Source organism: Dermacentor andersoni, chromosome 5 (assembly GCF_023375885.2).
Source record: "Dermacentor andersoni chromosome 5, qqDerAnde1_hic_scaffold, whole genome shotgun sequence".
Lineage (NCBI taxonomy): Eukaryota > Metazoa > Arthropoda > Arachnida > Ixodida > Ixodidae > Dermacentor > Dermacentor andersoni.
The window spans coordinates 100,106,311-100,124,862 of NC_092818.1; the positions used below are offsets into that span (position 1 = coordinate 100,106,311).

Genomic DNA, 18,552 nt, shown 5'->3' on the forward strand with positions numbered 1-18,552 from the left:
TTAAAATATAAGTGGCATGTCACTAGAAGTCACGTATAAATCTACTTAGTTCGATAACGTATTGAGTATATCAAGTTTCCGTTTGCGGCTTTTTTTGTTACTGTGGTTTGCTCAGTTTGCTTTTCGTTAACTGGTGCAGCGTGGGCTTTGGTCTGTTGCGGGTTTGGTGTAGTGTGTGCTTTGCGTGTCGTGTACGAAGGATAAAAATGACGAAAGGCGAAGAAAATGTTCCTCTCGGGTACGTAATTTTCAACGTCCATCTATTTTGCGGTGAAATGTTAGTAATCTTTCGTGTGATTGCTTAGAGCTTGCGCGTGAACTTACACGCGTGTGCTGTGCTCGCCGGTCTTTGCTCTGTGTTGTAATCAAAGCGACGATTTTAATTAATTTAACTGAGAATGCGCTAGTTGAGTCACTGTTTTATTATCTCCCGTCCTGCCGTACTTTGTGGTAAGTAACACGACGTGTTCTTGACGTCCACTAAACCGGGTTATCGGTGCTGACGAACCATTCTCGTCAACTTTCAGTCCTGATGGCCAGCCGCTCTCGAAGAAGGCGCTGAAAAAGCAAGCCAAAGAGCAGGAAAAAGCTGCAAAGAAGTCGGCGAAGCAATCGTCAGAAAACGTGAGTGTGTTGCATCAGACGTATTGCGCGTGATCATCCCAAGAAGTGAAACAACTCATCATTCAAGTATTGTTCTTATTGACTTGCTCTTGTTATGAGGCCTCTAAAGCATCTGTCTCTAGGTATGAAAGTTCGATATTATCATTTTGTACTTTTGGTGCATAATTAAATCCTTCCTATACCCCAGGCAAATAAGCAGTCCGGTGACGCGGAAGATGACTACTCGGAGGGTTGTTACGGCAAGCTGCCAATGCTGCAGTCCGCGGAGAAGACATCACGTCAGTTGTCACGAGTTAAAGACCTTGCGCCTCCTTTGTCTGGCCAGTACGTGTGGGTACGGGGACGGCTTCATACGAGCAGATCTAAAGGTGAGACTGCAGAAACGCCGTGTACACACAAACACATGGGAAAACACTGACTTTGAGCGCATGCGCATTGTAAAAGTGAAATCTGCAGTTGTGAAACAAATGTTAATTAACACTTGGTAACTTTGCATGTTCATAATGGATGTTGTATGCAGACGCTAGAGCTCTTATTCATAGCGTCTAATACATTACAGCTTTCTTTTTCATTGGGATGATGTCAAGGCCACCCGTCTATCAACACCACATGAATTTTGGTAAAGAATTCGAAAGTGTTGCATTAGCAGCATAGTAGTTGGTACAAGAAGCCTCAAGAGATGGCGTCACCATCCTGCATGTGCTGGCCACGCGCCCCTTCTGAAACCTCCGCTCCCACCGTCCCATCACGGCAGCCCTCCTCCTCTATGAACTCTGAGCAGACGACATATCCTATCAAGTTGTGTCTGGCTCTCCTGCTGGTCGGTGCCGCCCCGTCTCAAAACACTCTACTCACTCTACCTCCATGTAACCACACCCATTCCTGTGTACTCCATGCTTAATAAACCCAGTTAACCTCCGTTAACAGAAGTCCAGTGTTCTATCGTCCACCATACGAGACATAACGAAACAGTAGTAGCACAGCATGTGCTGCGAACCCGTGTTTTGCACATCCTGGTGTAACAAATTTTCATGAGTACAGGACAAAGTGAACCTGGTGAACAACAAAAAGTAAGCATGTCCTTACCAAATTTTTCAATGGCTCCCAAGGTTACTTAAATGGGTAATGAAGTTGTAGCTGAAAACAAACAGCCTAACGCACATAAACATGGCTGGTGTACACGAAATTACAACTTTGTATGTGAAGGAAAATGTGTATACTTAAAGCTCCTTACAGATCCGTGAGGAGAAAGTTAGCCCTTTGCTGCTCAAACATTTCATAAAGAACCAGCTGGCACTGTGGTAAATTTGGTGGATTTTTATTGAGCAATATCTTATAGTCAGTATATAAGGATAGAGAAATACTGCTTCTCTAGACAGCATTTTAGAATTTTGTTCTACTATTTTTATTTAGTCAATTCTATTTATTAAGGGAACAGGGTATTTTTGTTGATGTATACATTACAACAATAAATGCTTTCATCTCTTACCAGACTTGTTATACTTCATTAGTAAAAAACAATAAAAGGTTACTCCAGGGAAGCATTCTTTCCCAAACTGAGCGAGCCAGGAGGCTAGCAAGTAGTAGGGTAAGCTTATTTCATACAGCAAGTGCCCCAGAAGCACAACATTGCCATGTTTAATCCACGAACCAGGATAGACTTCTTTTTTCAGCAGGAAAGCTTTGTCTTTTAAAAAAATCCATATGGCTTCTGTAATAAACTTTCAGCAGGATCACGGAACATGTGGCAAAATGGAAAGATGACACACCACTATCAATTGACTATCACAGACCCACTGGCTCAGATTTAGATGCTGTTTGTTTTTGTTGTTGTTGTTGTGTGTGCGTGTGTGTGTGTGTGTGTGTGTGTGTGTGTGTGTGTGTGTGTGTGTGTGTGTGTGTGTGTGTGTGTGTGTGTGTGTGTGTGTGTGTGTGTGTGTGTGTGTGTGTGTGTGTGTGTGTGTGTGTGTGTGTGTGTGTGTTTTCCTTGTAGCCCTGTTGGATGCAGACTCTCTCTTTCGTGAGCTTCCTTCATCTTGTGGGTTTTCACGGCAGTCACTTGATTATTTAATGATATTTCTCCCTGCTTTGAACGCCGTGTCACAACATGTCAGCACCAATGATGGTGTTTCCAATAGTATGTCTTCGTTATCACAGCAGTGTGGTAACTGTATTACATATATGTCATACTGGCCGGCTCAGATATTTGCAGTTATGACCATGTAGAACTTTCCATATGGTGCTTTGGTGACCATGTCAAACTATTTCTGTGCTTTTTGCTGTCTTTGACAGGGAAGCAGTGCTTTTTCGTGCTGCGGCAGCAACAGTACACTGTCCAATGCCTTGTGGCTGTGTCAGAAAAAGTGAGCAAAGCCATGGTCAAGTTCTGTGCTGTGTAAGTGAAGACTAATTGCATTAATCAGTGTAAATTCCTGCATGTAATATGATGGCTTGTTCTGAATATTGGCACAACAGAGTTGTTTCTCATGGTATGTATAGGTGCTAAATTTGTCGTGGGCTTTGTACATTGTTCTCTTCTTTTTTTTGACATATATGGCCAAACTCAAACACTCTTGTAGTTGTGTTGTATTCATGGCAATTGCCCCCTTTTTTTCCGTTTTAACGTACCATAGTTGTTTATCTTATTATATTTAGGTACACATTTGTTTTTGTTTGTATAGATATCATTGCACAGTTTTGTTGCTACTTAGGCCATACAGGGTGTTCCAACTATCGTACATTGAGTTTTAACCCCCTCTCATGCCGCAACTAATTCTGTTCATTGAAAATTTAGTATCACCACATTTCTTGCATCTTCAGAATCATGAAAAGTGTACTGCTTTGGAATAAATCAAGAATTTCCAATACTTCACTGAGTTTTGTCAAGTTTGCAGAATGTGGACTCCATGCGAGAATTGTCTCCAGGAACGTCAGATATTATATCTTACTTAATGCTTAGCGTACTTTAAGAGCACCAATGCAACCATAGCAACCAATGAAACATATGCTGGATGTAAAACATTATGAAAAACAATTAAAAAGGTGAACAAACTACATGAAGGCACACTGGTACCGAGAGCAAACACTCAATAGCTTGCATTCTCGCTGACACTGTTTGATGGCACTGCTATTCCGTGCATGCAGGTACGTAGTTGCATGGTATGTTTAATCTTTCCCGGGCTTTCTCTATTTGCCGGCAAAAGTAAACACGTGACGTGCACCTTACTGGAAACACCTCAATTTCACTTGTCTTATGATTTTCTACAACCGCCAAATTGACAGAACAGCGTTGAAACGTTAAGTAAGTTTTTTATTTAAGTAATTGGATGTCAAGGGACTATAAAATTACTGGAGCTTGCTTAAGAAGACGCTATACAACATGCCCTTAATCTGATTCATATAGAATGATGCATTTCTTTAAAAACTCGCTGCATGGTAGTTGGGACACGCTGTATATGGTAATAAGTTAATAACTGTTCTGAATGCGTATTTACCATGTGTTTTTGAATATTGTATCCACTACGTGTCGGTAATATATGTGCCCACCTGCTTTAATCCTATTCAATATTGGCAGCATCATGTGTAAATAAACTAATTATGTATGTGCAGGATTTTCACTACTGTCAACTATGCAGTGCTTCTGCTTCTATCATGTGCCACAGTTCTAGCACTAAAGGCATTGGTTGCACGCAGCCTAAGGATTCTATAAATAACTTGGACAGAAAAAGAATCAAAATCTAAATGTTCTTTGCAGGATACTAACTTTGTTGTGGTTAACTGAGCAGGTCACTGTTGAAATCATACAAAAGGAGGATAACAGCAGGATGGTTTACCCTTTATCCATGTGGTAAAGGGTTTCTCACTTAAATCGTCAATGCGACTACCATATGCATTACTTAATGCAGCTGTCTGTTCTGTACAGTCCTAAGTTTGCTATATTTCACAGTCATGCTTGCTTTTCCCTCATAGAGTCAACAAAGAGTCAATAGTGGATGTACATGGGCGTGTGCAAACATCTCCACAGAAAGTTGAAGGCTGCACACAACAGGACGTTGAGCTCCATGTTGAAGAGGTGAGGCTAGGAATTTCAAGTAGTGAGCGATCTTGAACAGTGTGAAAAGCAAACATTTACACTGTATGACGCACATCAGGCAAATGTTAGATTAATGTGGAAACATTACCTTTTATGTACGAATAACTACAGTGTATGTTACTAGAAGAAAATGCGGTGGTCAGGTTTGTTAATGTTACATTCAAGTATTTGAAAATACTAAATATAGTCTCCTTTCGAATACAGATAGTTCATGTGTAATATTGGATTTGTATTGAAAACTTCGAATATTTGCTCATCCCTAATATTTCTACAAATTGTGAGTGTATGCGCATCTTACATACAAAAAGCGCTGGAACAAATTCATGGAACAAGGACATGATGTGATGTGGTCGCCCACAATGTTATCTGTTTTCTTCATGCCGATTATATACCATGGCATCTAAGATCAACCCGCTCTACAAAAAGCTTTGTCAGTATTTAAAGGGTGTAGGAGTTGGAGCGGTCGTAGTCGTTTGGAGGACCTTGGGACGACAGGGCTAGGCGAGCAGGGTTTATTTTCATATTAACATTTTGAACAAGACATACATCGACAGTCTAGCGTGACTCCCATATGGAGCCCGCAAGACTAACATACAGCAAACAGCTTACGAGCACACAGCTCACGGGTACATTTCGAGCATGACAACGAGCACTCCAACTCCTACAACTGGTGGCAGCGGTGGGATTGGAACACGTGCAGCGGGCTGAAATAGCTGCAGGCCGATCCTAACAAGGGACACTAAAGGCAGATACTAAGTCGACTTGAACTGTTTAAATACCATCCAGAAACCTCACAACGCTGCTTTCGTGGCAAGAAAAGATTTTATTTACAAGAAAATTGCATCTGAAGGGTCCGAATACCATTTTTGAAATTTAAATCTCCCACCACCCAACCGAGTGAGTGGTGACGTTGCATACACTGTTTGATGCTGTCGGTGAGTAAAACAGCGCCCGACAGACGGCGGTACTGAGCCAAGACAGAGCAACAGAGCGGTGGATTCGCCACTGCAGCTGCTTTTTGGTCAAGTGGCGTAGACCGTTCAGGCAACCTGCAACATCACATGGAAGTTGAATTCTCTGCTACTTGCAGTTTGTACGAGTTTTGCGAGCCAGCAAAACCAGTGCAGCACTACACGACAATGAAACTACTGAAATGCAAAAGCGTGGGCAGTGCAGAGTCGAGCAAAAACGAAACCTTTCAACCACCCACGTCATTGTCAAGGGTAATTTCAACGAGTTCATTTTCTAAAAGCGAAATAGAACTGGACAAGTAGCATTTTATTTCATATTATAATACAATACAAAGATGTTTTTTACAACAAGTGATCGAGTAATAGTGACAAAATTTAACTGAGGAGTGCTTTTGTTATCGGGCAAGTGCTTGAAAGCCCCGGAGGAGTCTCTAATCATGTCCTGCATTTCACCGATTTCTCAAGCATTAAGACTCTGTTCACGATATTATTGGTGCCTTACAGATTCTCGAACACTAATCTATCACTTTAGCTTGACCTAATATTTGTCTTCATCATCATCATCAGCAGCCTGGTTACGCCCACTGCAGGGCAAAGGCCTCTCCCATACTTCTCCAACTACCCCAGTCATGTACTAATAATGGCCATGTCGTCCCTGCAAACTTCTTAATCTCATCTGCCCACCTAACCTTCTGCCATCCCCTGCTATGCCTCCCGTCCCTTGGAATCCAGTCCGTAACCCTTAATGACCATCGGTTATCTTCCCTCCTCATTACATGTCCTGCCCATGCCCATTTCTTTTTCTTGATTTCAGCTAAGATGTCATTAACTCGAGTTTGTTCCCTCACCCAATCTGCTCTTTTCTTATCCCTTAACGTTACGCCCATCATTCTTCTTTCCATAGCTCGTTGAGTCGTCCTCAACTTAAGTAGAACCCTTTTCGTAAGCCTCCAGGTTTCTGCCCCGTACGCGAGTACTGGTAAGACACAGCTGTTATACACTTTTCTTTTGAGGGATAACGGAAACCTGCTATTCATGATCTGAGAATGCCTGCCAAACGCACCCCAGCCCATTTTTATTCTTCTGATTATTTCAGTCTCATGATCCGGATCCGCGGTCACTACCTGCCCTACCTGCCCTAATATTTGTCTTAAGTGTCCCATTAACCTATTTCTCTCTTCTGTTCAAATCTTTGAGAAGTGAATATGTTGTATTGCTGCCATGCATTAAATGATGTCCTGTACATTCTTTTTCATGTTTCAGTTTTTTGTTGTCAGTTCTGCTGAGCCACGCCTCCCCCTTCAAGTAGAGGATGCTGCAAGGCCTGATGCTGAGGAGGCAAGCTAAAAACATTTTTGTTTTCAGTTTCTCAATGGAGTGCAGTTCACGTGTAGTAACAATACCACTCACAGCAATGAACATTTACAACAATATTCTGTTACATCATATTTTATGATGTACAAAATGAGCCCAGATACAATACATATATTGCTATGGAGTAGTACAATTCAGTAAAAAGAGGGCTAGTCCTGTCTGCAAAGTTGATGACAATATGAGCTCTCACAAGTTTGGTAAAAGCCTGCGAATATGTAGCCTTATATCAGCATTTCTTCGTACAAGATATGGCTATGAAAATAATTTTTTCAGGTTTTGTGACTATCATTGCAGAAATTGCATGGTAAAGTTCATTTCTAAACCCTTTCCTGTATATCCAGCAAGCCCTTGTTCCAGAGTGCTGTAATTTTTTGTGGTCTGTGTCCTTTTAATTTTGACAGAATAAGGAATAAAGGATGGTATTCCCTACTCCATAGGATAGTCCTTATTGTTATTTCTTAGAATAGTTCTTCAGTAGTTCCACTATTATGCGTGCAGTTGAACAAGACTTTCTACATACTGCTTTATTGTATTAGATTGTGCTGCAGCATAAATGTAGTTGTATTAGACATTTAGCAATGCAATATATTTTTCTGTGGGAAAGCACAAAAAATCTGCGTACAGACCATTGTGTGCTGAAGTTTGAAAGCAAGGGCTCTTTTGAACTGCTAAACTTAAAAATTTACTTTTTATGTTTTGCTATTATTATTATTATTATTATTATTATTATTATTATTATTATTATTATTATTATTATTATTAAGGTTTTGCACTCCATAGGTTACATGCACCAGTACACTGTACTGAGCTCTGTCTCACTTTCCAGGACCCAGAAGGCCTAAACATCAGAGTGAATCAGGACACTCGGCTGGACAATCGCGTCCTTGACCTGAGAACCCCAGCAAACCAGGCGATATACAGGCTGCAGGCTGGTGTCTGTGCCCTCTTCAGAGAGTCCCTGACCAGCCGTGGCTTTGTGGAGATACACACGCCTAAGATTATTTCAGGTAGGCTGGATGGTTTTGCTGTCCATCGTGCGGTCCATTGGAGAATGTCGACAAAAAGCTAGCAATACAGATACTTAAGCGATAAGTGTGCAAAAAGTGGTCTGCCCTTGCATCCACAGCGGATACTTGCCTACTGCTGTAACTGTGTCCGAGGACAAAGGCCACCAGAGAAAGATAGTGTTTAAAGTTGCCAAATTATGGGCAATAAGTGCCACAGCCCACTTATGCATCTTCTTCACGAAAAAGGACTGCATGCATTTATATTTAACAATAGCATGCCATATGACAAACCATTCAGTAAAAAAAAAGTGTAGTTAAATAACATTAACCCTGTTATTGGAAGGTGTACATATCTGGCAGGAAAGTGCTGGAGCTGAAGGTGGCGGAAAGGTCTAGCATCTCTGTGATTGCATCTCTGTGACTGTGCAAATCCATTCCATCTCCAAACTCAAGCTCTAGTCATATATCAGACTGCCCAAAGCATCATATTTACAGAGAATGGGGCTTTCATGAGCAAGATGAAGTGAACATAACTGGATTTGCGCTGCCAGCACTGCAGAAATATGAAGCCACTCCCAGTTTGTCATATGCCTCATTTAGGACGGGTGAACAGTAGTCAATCTAACAATAAAAGATAATGTATAGAACATAGCACATCAGTAAGGGAGAAAATGCAGTTTGGCCAATTTTATTTAATTTTTCTGCAAGGCTTGGCGATTTCCCTTGGCCTTCAAATTTTTCTGTGGGCACTGTTATGGGACTGCGGCACACTACCTGCTATATGTAGGAAATATATTAGTACCCAGTAGGACACGGCTTCCGAGATCCTGGCACAGCGCTACAGTCCTGCACCATGGCAGGATCTCGGAGATTATGTTGTTTGCTACATGATTGCTTTGTGGGTGCGGAAATCCTCTGCGTGTGTAATCTAGGCAAGTCAAAATATTCGGTATAAAAAAAATTGTTGGAAAATGGTGGCAAGCCACGTTTGCCACGTTAATGTGTAATTGGCATATCTGACCAGCAACCATTTTGCCTGCACAGTAGTGCCACACCTCTTGGCAAAACATTTGCCGAGGCTAAAGATGCTGCTTTCTGTATGGACTAAATGGTGAACACCACACATGCCATACCCCCCTTTTTTTTTGTGTAACACGCAAGTACAAGTTAGGCTCCTTCTCTGTCGCTGGTAAAAGTTTGAGAGAGCTGCAGTTTTTTTTTTTCTTTTTAATAAAATAAGGGTTGTAGTTCTCTGATAAACATCTCATTGGCTCAACTGTTTGTTGCAGCTGCAAGCGAAGGAGGTGCCAACGTCTTTGAGGTCTCCTACTTCAAGGGGAGTGCTTACTTGGCACAGTCGCCACAGCTGTACAAGCAAATGGCAATTGCAGCCGATTTTGATAAAGTCTACACTGTTGGAGCAGGTGAGTTGAAACTGTCATGAATGAACAATGTCAGTACTAATTGACTAGGGCACCTGCACAAGCTTAGGCTTACAAGCACAGCATAACCAACTTTTTCACTGTACATTTTTTTTTTTCAGCGGGCAAATGCTGATTTTTTTTCAAGCAGTCTAGATTTTTCGAACTGCTGCTTACTTGGAAGATGTGAAATCCTTTGTGTGTTGTTTTCTTTCATTATTTGCTGTTTACGTTATATGGCACAAGTCGGGAGCTGTGACAGTGTTGTAAAATAATACCACAGTCAGGCGGGCAAATTTAGCGACACTTCGAGCAAGTGCACTTTACCTCGCTGAGCGTCACTTTGGCAGCAGGATGCTAGATGACAAAACTAAGTTTCATTTGGGGTTGATGACAATTACAAGCTTGTGCAGCCATAGGACTTGATATGATTCTCAGCGTTTTGTGCTTTAGAAGCAGTTCCTGTTTTATTACGAAAACGAAAAAAGCTTTGCATAAAAAATAGAAACAACAACGCTATCACTTTTATTTGTTTTGAGCCAATACAAGCAAGGAACATATCCAGAATCCAGTCAGTCAAAATGACCAACTCCAAGGCCGATTTGACAGGTAACGAAGGTGAACATTTCAAGCTTGTTTTAGCTTCACTGATGTCGCAAGGATGCTCATAACATTTTAAATCACAAAAAAAGTGGTCTTACAATTATTGCTGACTCCACAATGAACTTTTTTTTTTCATTTATCCTACAAGCACTACTATCAAGGCTAGACTGCACGTTTCACCACAGTGAAATGAGTCCATCGAACACACACGCTGGCAAGTGCTGTCCGCAGCAAGTGTCGCTCAACCCTTCCATCTGACGGGTATAAGCCATAGTGCACTCCAGTAAAGTTATTTTATGTGCTATCCTAAGAAATGCAAGTTGTACAGGTCAGCCTAAAATGAAAGAAAGTGCGTAATTGTTATTCAGGTAAAGATTACCGTAGAAGTGTCCTGTTAGACTTTAACAGACTTGGATGGGCTAGTTGGTTGCTGGCTTGACGGAACATGGTTATAACGGCGCGTTTTGAGGACAGGACACAGAAAGAATGCACACAGGACAGTGTCCTGTCCTCAAAACGCGCCATTATGACCATGTTCCATTAAGTCCTGTTAGACCTCACATGATGTAGTTCTCCTGCTGTAAAAATTTGGCCCGCTTCATTTTCTCATTTACAATGCTGAAGCAAGGGCATGTAATAATTCAAGCCACGTGTTCCTTTTATGCTGGACCTGCTTGTAAATAATCACTTTAGCTACATCCTAATGTGAGACATTATACTGTCCCACCGAGGTCAAGTGGAAGCCTAGCGTTCTTTTATAATTCCCAACATAGCTGGTAAGAATAATTAGGAGTAGCGCAGAAGCCCCATCACAGAGCCCAGAAACACCTTTGGTTCTGTACACAATTGATCTCTGTAAGCTTTGACAAAGTCTGTACACTTAGGACATCAAGGTTGTCTTACCGACTTTACTATTATTGTTCTGTCTCTTCTCCTATGCTTGATTTCAGTGTTTAGGGCAGAAGACTCAAACACTCACCGCCACCTCTGTGAATTCGTGGGTTTGGATTTGGAAATGGCCTTCAACTATCACTACCATGAAGTGCTGGACGTCATAGGGCAAATGTTTGTCGACATCTTTAAGGGCCTTCGCGATAGGTGTGTGCTCTCATCCCCTATTGCTGTCACATAATCTTAAGTCCCAAAGCAGCCCTGTAGACTAGTAAGAATCAGCCATGGATTGGACTGCAAACAATCTTGCACTGTGTGCTGTTGCACGAGATGGAATGTACAGTACTGTCCATTAATGAAGAAAACGCCTAACTACTATCAATAAAGTCAATATAACAGGAACATTTCTTTTCCTTTTTAATCAGTAAAAAGTGGCTGATGTGATCCATCAAATGCACATTCATGCATAAAAAAGTTTGTCTGTGGGCCTTTATGCCATTTCTCAGCGATAACCAATGGCAGAATGAAAACTGTGTGTTCCCTTTAACAGTGAAGCCTACTGTACACTGGAGCTACAGGTACCTTTCAGATGTAGTATCAATTTCAAAATGCACACACTGCAGCTTGTACTCGAACATCCGTAACACTGAAATCTGTGCCCTACAACCTACATACATTCATTTTAATGCATTGTTATCTTGCATTTATGTTATGTTATCAAAGTTCACTGCGTGTCACTCACCATAAAAGTGGGGTGCAGCTTGAACGGACACCTAAAGAGCATCACTAGATCAGTTTTGACTGGTAAAGTATGCTTTCAAAATATTTCTCTTTTTTTTTGGCAGGAAAACAATTATTCATAAAGAAAGTGAAGGCCAAATAACCCTTCTGTGAATTCAGCTAATGGTTGTATAGCTGAAATCCTGGTTGCGATTAAGAGAGGAGTTGGGCAGGTCATGTGACACATAGACCTGGTAACCATTGATGAATAAGTTGACAGAATCGGTGCCAAACGGAAGGTAAACACAGCCAAGAATTTCAAGAGAGCCAAGTGGTGTGTTGATATTGAGAAACTTGCAAGTGTAGGATAGAGCTTGGTGAAAGACAAGGGGTATTTGGAAACCACTGGGAGAGGTCTGCATCCTGTGGTGGACATAAAATAGACTGTTGAAAACGAAACTGTTATTCTAGGCACTGATCAGTGACATGAGTGGCACTGGTTTTGCAGGCTGCACCCTGTCCTCATATTGGAGCTGACTTACCAGTTTCATATGAACTATATTTAAAGAAAAAACAATTGCCTCCAATTTAAATAAATATAATAATGCGTCCTTTAATTATTTGACTCCTTGCTTGACATGTCTAATGCAAGATGTGCTGCTGGTGAGAGTGCCAAAACAGTAGATTGTACATAGTACCTTCAACTTAGTCATACCAAGACTCAAGCAGAAAGATGACACCATGCAAAACTTAAAAGTCAAGTTCTAGCTTTGTAGATGGCATAACAGCAGTAGACTGCTGTTATGCCATATTGAATGCCAATAAGTGCGTGCTCACCAAGAAAATTACATGCTTTCTAATACCAGGTTTGCCGACGAAATCGCTGCAGTCAACCGGCAGTTTCCAGCTCCTCCATTCAAGTTTCTGGAGCCTAGGCAAGTCTTTTTACTTTGCTTCGATTTGTAAAAAGAACGCTCAAGATGCAAATTGCAGTGTTCATGCTATTTAAAATGTTGCTGTGAATAGTTACCACAGTACCATGAATACATCACTTTTCTTAAATATAAATACGAGCCTTATAAACAGGTTGCATTATCTTTCTTCTCCAATTTTGCATCTCAAAATTTACCAGACTTTCATTGTCCTCATGTCAGTACAGATCTGCATGCAGTTTAAAAAAAAAAAACAGATGTGGGTTTCTGAGGAAGCGAGAGTGTAAAGAAGAGCAAACAAGACAGCAGTGCAAAATTTGGAGGATGATTAAGCATCGCCTTTAGGAGTGGAATGCAATAGCATTAAAAGATCCCCGACTGCTTCTCACGCTTCCCGGCAACTGGAGCGTATGTAACCGTAATGCTTACTGGGAACCGGTGGCCACAAACGCTATGCACGAAGACGGGCTTTGTGGTAGAAATGCGGCCTCTTGCCACATTTACACTCGCCTCCGATGTGACGGAGGTGAGCGCTAGCTGGAGGTATTGCAAAGAACCGGGCGCGCCGTCCTGTGGCCCCAAGACACTCGCACGCCGGCGCGCGCAAATGGCAGACGCCACGGCTGCTCTGTGAATGGTAGAAATGCTGGAAAAGGGGTTTCTTTGAGTTTTCCCATAACAGAATTATGTTTACTCGTATTGTCAAAATACAATCCGAGAGCCATCATGTCTGTAGGTTGTATGTAAGTCATAGTTTAGTTTACAATTTTTCCATGCATTTTAGCTTGAGAAATTCAATTAGTTCAGTAAATTTCCTGCGTCACATGGAGGGCCTGGGTATGCGTGGTTCAAAAATGTTTTTGCCGAAACAACGCGGGACGCCGACGTGGGATGCAGACGCCAATTTTTCTGCGACACGGGCTCCTTAATGCTATCGCATTAAAATTTTGAACTGTTCAACCTGGTACATACCACAGTGCTTGCGTGCGTGACCTCATCACCTGCATAAGTGCAGCTGCCCCTGCATGCATGCATTTGGGCCCTTGGCGTGAGCCTGTTATGTTTATGTTGTTGTTGTGTTGTTGTTGTTATGTCCTGTTATATTTTAGCACCGCATGATGGGTGATGTCTCTAATGCCTGTTCACAAGAATGTGTGTTCACAAGAATGTCTTCCACCAAGCACAGCTCGTCCTTAGTGTTTTACTGGAAGCCCACTGCTACAGTTGCATTATGCATTGTTGGATCACATTACGGTCTTTTCTTTTTTTCCCCCAAGTCATCAAAATTTTCTCCTTTCGTTGCATTCCTGGTCACACGTATTCGTCCAGATATGGTGGTTCTTGCTGCTCTTCGTGGTAATGATACATTGATTTTCATAAGTGCCTCACATAACCACTGGTAAATCCAGAGGTGGTGGCAACCATCCCCTCCCCACAACCCTTGACATGCTCATACTTCTCTTGACAAACAATTTGGTCTTTCTATATACGAGTATGGTGCACTGACAAAATTGAGTATGAACTGAGGTGTACCCTCGTGAATGAGCACAGCTGCCCACCTTAAACCACGTTTATCCCTTCCGCGTCTGTTAGCTTCGATAGCCTCAATCAAATGACACATGTACCCCATATTTTTAATCTATAGATGATTACTCCCCTCTGTTTTGATGTAAGTGGCTGCAAATAAAAGTAAATGCTTCTTGCAATTGAGTGAAACATGTGGCATGACAACCAAAATAAATGTGACACCTGTCACAACAGCTTTGAGTGCAGTATGAGTGCTGTGAAATTAGTACCTTAGTGTGTCGTGTTTGTCATTCTGCTTGTTGCAACCTTGGTACTTAACAGAGTCGATTCTTTAGATTAAAAAAAAAAGAGAGAGAGACAACTCATTTCATCACACTCATTGGCATTGGGCTTCCTCCTACCACCCTCTTTTGGTGCTAAGAATCAATTGTGTAACCCAACTTCTTTATTCTAAGTGCATTTTCATTCATTCCCCTATCCCTGAAGCCTGCGGCTGGAATTTCCTGAGGCTGTTGCGATGCTTCGTGAAGCTGGAGTTGAAATGGATGATGAAGATGATTTGAGCACTCCAAATGAGAAGCTTCTGGGACGGCTGGTCAAGGCAAAGGTAGGTTCTGCTTAGTGTTTCATACGCATGCATTTCATTATAACTCATCCCTTAAAATAAGCCGTAGTAATTTCGTTTCTGCTGCTATGCTTGAAGCTGTGGTTTCATTTACTCTCTAAGGGGAGCAAACGTCAGAAAACAGGACAGGCCATACGCCAATTCCTGTCTGCCAATTCCTGTCCTAGTCATTTTTTTCTGCTTATCCCCCTTCGAGATGAATGACCAACTAGCTCAAAACAAGATTTTGCTTGTTGAATTATTGGCTACAGTGGTTGCATTTCAGTGTAAGTGGAATGCACAAACATTCATGTACTTGCATTTAGGCACATTATTTAAAAACTTGGCTGGCTGAGATTAATCCAGAACCACCCCTACTACAATATCTCTTATAAGCCCATATGCTTCTTCGGCACATTAAACCCCACAATTTGATTAGTTAGTTTCTCAGAAGACTGCTTGTGTGTCAATGCTTGTGTGTCAAGAGCCTCATTTACAGAGGATGAGTCAGCATTTAATCCAGTAGAGCCGCAAAGATGTTGGTATACTAAAGCACTGGGATAATGACACGGCACCGAGTACTATAGTGCTGTGCTGCAATGTGTGTGTAAGTGTTACTGGCAGTTGTTTTGATTGAGCAGCCACTGTTGCTGAAGAAGTTCCCCCATAAATAAAGGCATGCTAAAAATTAGCTCATCTCAGCACGGCACAGCATGGCAAGTGGAGTAGACTGATGAACATTGAGGAACTAAGCTGCTTGGTGCACGCAGTACTGTCACAAATGCACCGGAAAACATCGTCATTTGCATTCCTCCCAAACACCGTGGCTCAATATACTTCCATTCTTGCCTGGGATTTTGCTGAAATTTATGTCGACTCAAGGAGAGAATACAAATATGTTTTCATATGTTTACACAACCCATACCCAAGCCTGTGCGAATCGAGGTTTTCTCAGGTTCGTAGTGGCATGAGCGACCGTGCTTTGAAACCCACTGTCATTCTTTTGCACAGTGAACTATGCTGGCTCAACAGAGTGCATCATCATAATGACTTTCACTTATGCACATTAGAGATTTACTGGAAGTAAATGACCAAGAATTTTGAAATTTGCTTTTGCTGCTTCATTTTTAGCAGTGAAGTATGACATATTTCCAAACTGTCTGATGTATTTGCAGTATGACACTGATTTCTACATCCTGGACAAATACCCGCTCAAAGTGAGGCCATTCTACACCATGCCTGACCCTCATGAGCCGGTATGTTCTGTTGCTGCCACACCTGTTGCTTGTACAGCTATTTAAAAATTTTTGTAGACAAGATTTGCTACATGCAGTGTAGTGAATGTAGTGTACATACATGTTTTGGTGGAATTCCAAGCTGAATTTGTATTTTGCATGATTGGTAGCAGCAGTGGGGAGTGGGCCCTGTTGTAGTTTATTTATTTGTTTACTTAAAGATACCTTACAGGCCCCTAGAGGCATTTTGTAAGGGGGGGAGAGTACACTCAAAGATTATACAATAATTAGAATACATATGTGAATACATATACAAAAGATGCAGTGTAAGAAATGCGCTAACATGCAGTAATGTGGTGTTAAAAATTGTAAACGAGACAAACCGAGTGCTTTTGAACGCGAGAGGAAATTTCAAGAAGAAATTTTCACAAAGTAAAATATAACCAATAGAATTACAGAGCGAGCGGGACAATATTTGGCAATAATATAACAGTATTTAGGGGGTAGTAGCACAGTAATAACGGGAAACTCAAGAAAAAATAACACGTTAGGTTATGTAAAGCTTGAAAATTTCATTGTTAGAAGATGCCGGAATTTTTCCTGGTCACTCCCATAAGCCATGGTGTTAGGAAGATTGTTCCAAAGGCGAAGGGCTCTTGGAAGAGCGGAGTAGTTAAATGAATTAGTCTTTACATAGATGCGCATGAAATTGAACTGATTGTACAGCCGGTGTGACCTGTAATGAGGAGCTTCAAGAGGCAGGACTGATGGTGCTGTATTATTGACATATTTATGAAATAATGATAGCAGGGCTATATCACGACAATCATGCAAGGGCTGTAGTGAGAGGTCAAGTTTAATTTGTGTTATGCTTTTGTTATAGTCATAACAACGTGAAATAGAGCGCACAGCCCTATTCTGAATAGATATCTAGAATATATTAACATACTACTCCACACAATGTGCTACCCAATAACTTATGCCTGTTATTATTAAAATGTGGGCACAGTGGACTTTTTGATCTTTTATTTACTATATATTATTAAGGAATCTCTAAGCTGATGCTGTCCTGATCACACCACAAGTTTTCACACGTGGAAGCACTCTCACCTGTTGACTCTTATTATTTAAAATAGTTAGACTTGGTTAGAGTCGTTGCTGGCATGCTTATCCTGACAAGTCTCACTCTGATTCCAGAAAGTGTCAAACTCCTATGACATGTTCATGCGTGGGGAAGAGATTCTGTCTGGAGCCCAGCGAATTCACGATCCAGATTTCCTAACGGAAAGAGCCAAAGAACATGGAGTCGGTCAGTAGCCTCTTTCGCATGTTCTCTCGTTTTGCATATGTTTGAGTATGTGAGGACTTGCTGTGCAGTAGTCGCAAAGCAACATTTAATAGTAGCTGTCAGCCTTGCTGGTTTATCCTCTTCATATGCCGTGTGCACAGTTGTGCACGACAGTAGGCTGCATCAAAGCCAATAGCACTGATGAGAATAATGATGTGTTACAAACGTCCTGATGAAACTTCCGATTGGACATGCGCACTAAGCTGTTTTAGTAAATCAGGTTGGAAGGCGCTCAGCAGCAGTTCAGCTTCATTGTTTTTCGCTACGGTTTATGACCAGCATATATTTTAAATGGCTGGATAGGTGCTTTCTCAAGTATGCTGGATGTGAAATAGTTGTTCCCCGTAGAAGGTTCTTGCATGGAGTTCACATTCTGTAAACTTGAGAAATCTACCAGAAGAATTAAATATTCTTAATCTCGTCTGCAGGAGTGCACTTTTTATGATTTAGAAGGTGCAAGAAATGTGGTTAAACTAAACTTTCAATGGACATAATTTGAGCGTGAAGGGGTTATGGTAGGCTATTTAAATAGTCGGTGATGTTGTAGTTGCCAAATTCTCGCATGTGTGTTTTACACTGCATGCTGCTTGCTCACACTTCTCTGCTTCAAGAGGCCCTCATCTCTGTAGTACTCTGCAGTGAATCGGTCATTCTAAGAACGAAATGACAACTTTTACAATATCCTACTGTTGCAGATATTAGCAAAATCAAGGCCTACATAGACTCCTTCCGGTATGGCGCACCCCCACATGCAGGGGGTGGAATAGGTGAGCAACTGTTTGTTCATTCAGCAAATCATTTTTGCTATTATTGAAGATTAAACTCAATAGTGGTTAGCAAATTATTTATATCCCTTTAAAAGTTGCGTGAAAATAATTTTAAATTTGCATTTCATTGTTCTTGGTTGCGTCAGCTGCAGTGTTGGAAGTTATAGTTTACATTTTTGGTAACAGTGCAAGTGCATATCATTAACCTTTAATTGGAGCTGCACCTTCCATCTGCATCACACACTCGAGTATAAGATCCACTGTCATGCTTTGCAGGCCTGGAACGAGTTACAATGCTGTACTTGGGTCTGGACAACATCAGGAAAACATCAATGTTTCCACGCGACCCTAAGAGGCTGACCCCATGAAAGTGGAAGCGTTGCTCAAAAGGGCTTTGATTAAAGCCCACCTCACAGTTTCATGTCACTTTGTGTG

The 18,552-nt window shown here is 41.5% G+C and overlaps 1 protein-coding gene across 1 annotated transcript; it reads left to right on the plus strand.

Annotated features, from left to right (window-relative positions):
• The first annotated feature begins 100 nt into the window (after window positions 1-100).
• Window positions 101-18,538, plus strand: AspRS (aspartyl-tRNA synthetase). Its single transcript, XM_050178294.3, has 15 exons — window positions 101-238; window positions 528-624; window positions 812-992; window positions 2,917-3,019; window positions 4,594-4,696; window positions 6,952-7,026; window positions 7,889-8,069; window positions 9,359-9,493; window positions 11,044-11,191; window positions 12,571-12,639; window positions 14,650-14,770; window positions 15,943-16,023; window positions 17,200-17,311; window positions 18,046-18,117; window positions 18,394-18,538. Exons 1-15 carry the CDS (start codon window positions 207-209, stop codon window positions 18,483-18,485), a joined length of 1,602 nt encoding a protein of 533 aa, XP_050034251.1. The 5' UTR covers window positions 101-206; the 3' UTR covers window positions 18,486-18,538.
• Window positions 18,539-18,552: the final 14 nt, after the last annotated feature.

What these genes read in the sequence shown, in the direction of transcription:
- AspRS (XM_050178294.3), top strand. Translation starts at nt 207, where the DNA reads ATGACGAAAGGCGAAGAAAATGTTCCTCTCGG. An exon ending in TCATACGAGCAGATCTAAAG is followed by an intron (nt 993 to 2,916) that starts GTGAGACTGCAG and finishes TGTCTTTGACAG; the next exon opens with GGAAGCAGTGCTTTTTCGTG. An exon ending in AGTCTACACTGTTGGAGCAG is followed by an intron (nt 9,494 to 11,043) that starts GTGAGTTGAAAC and finishes GCTTGATTTCAG; the next exon opens with TGTTTAGGGCAGAAGACTCA.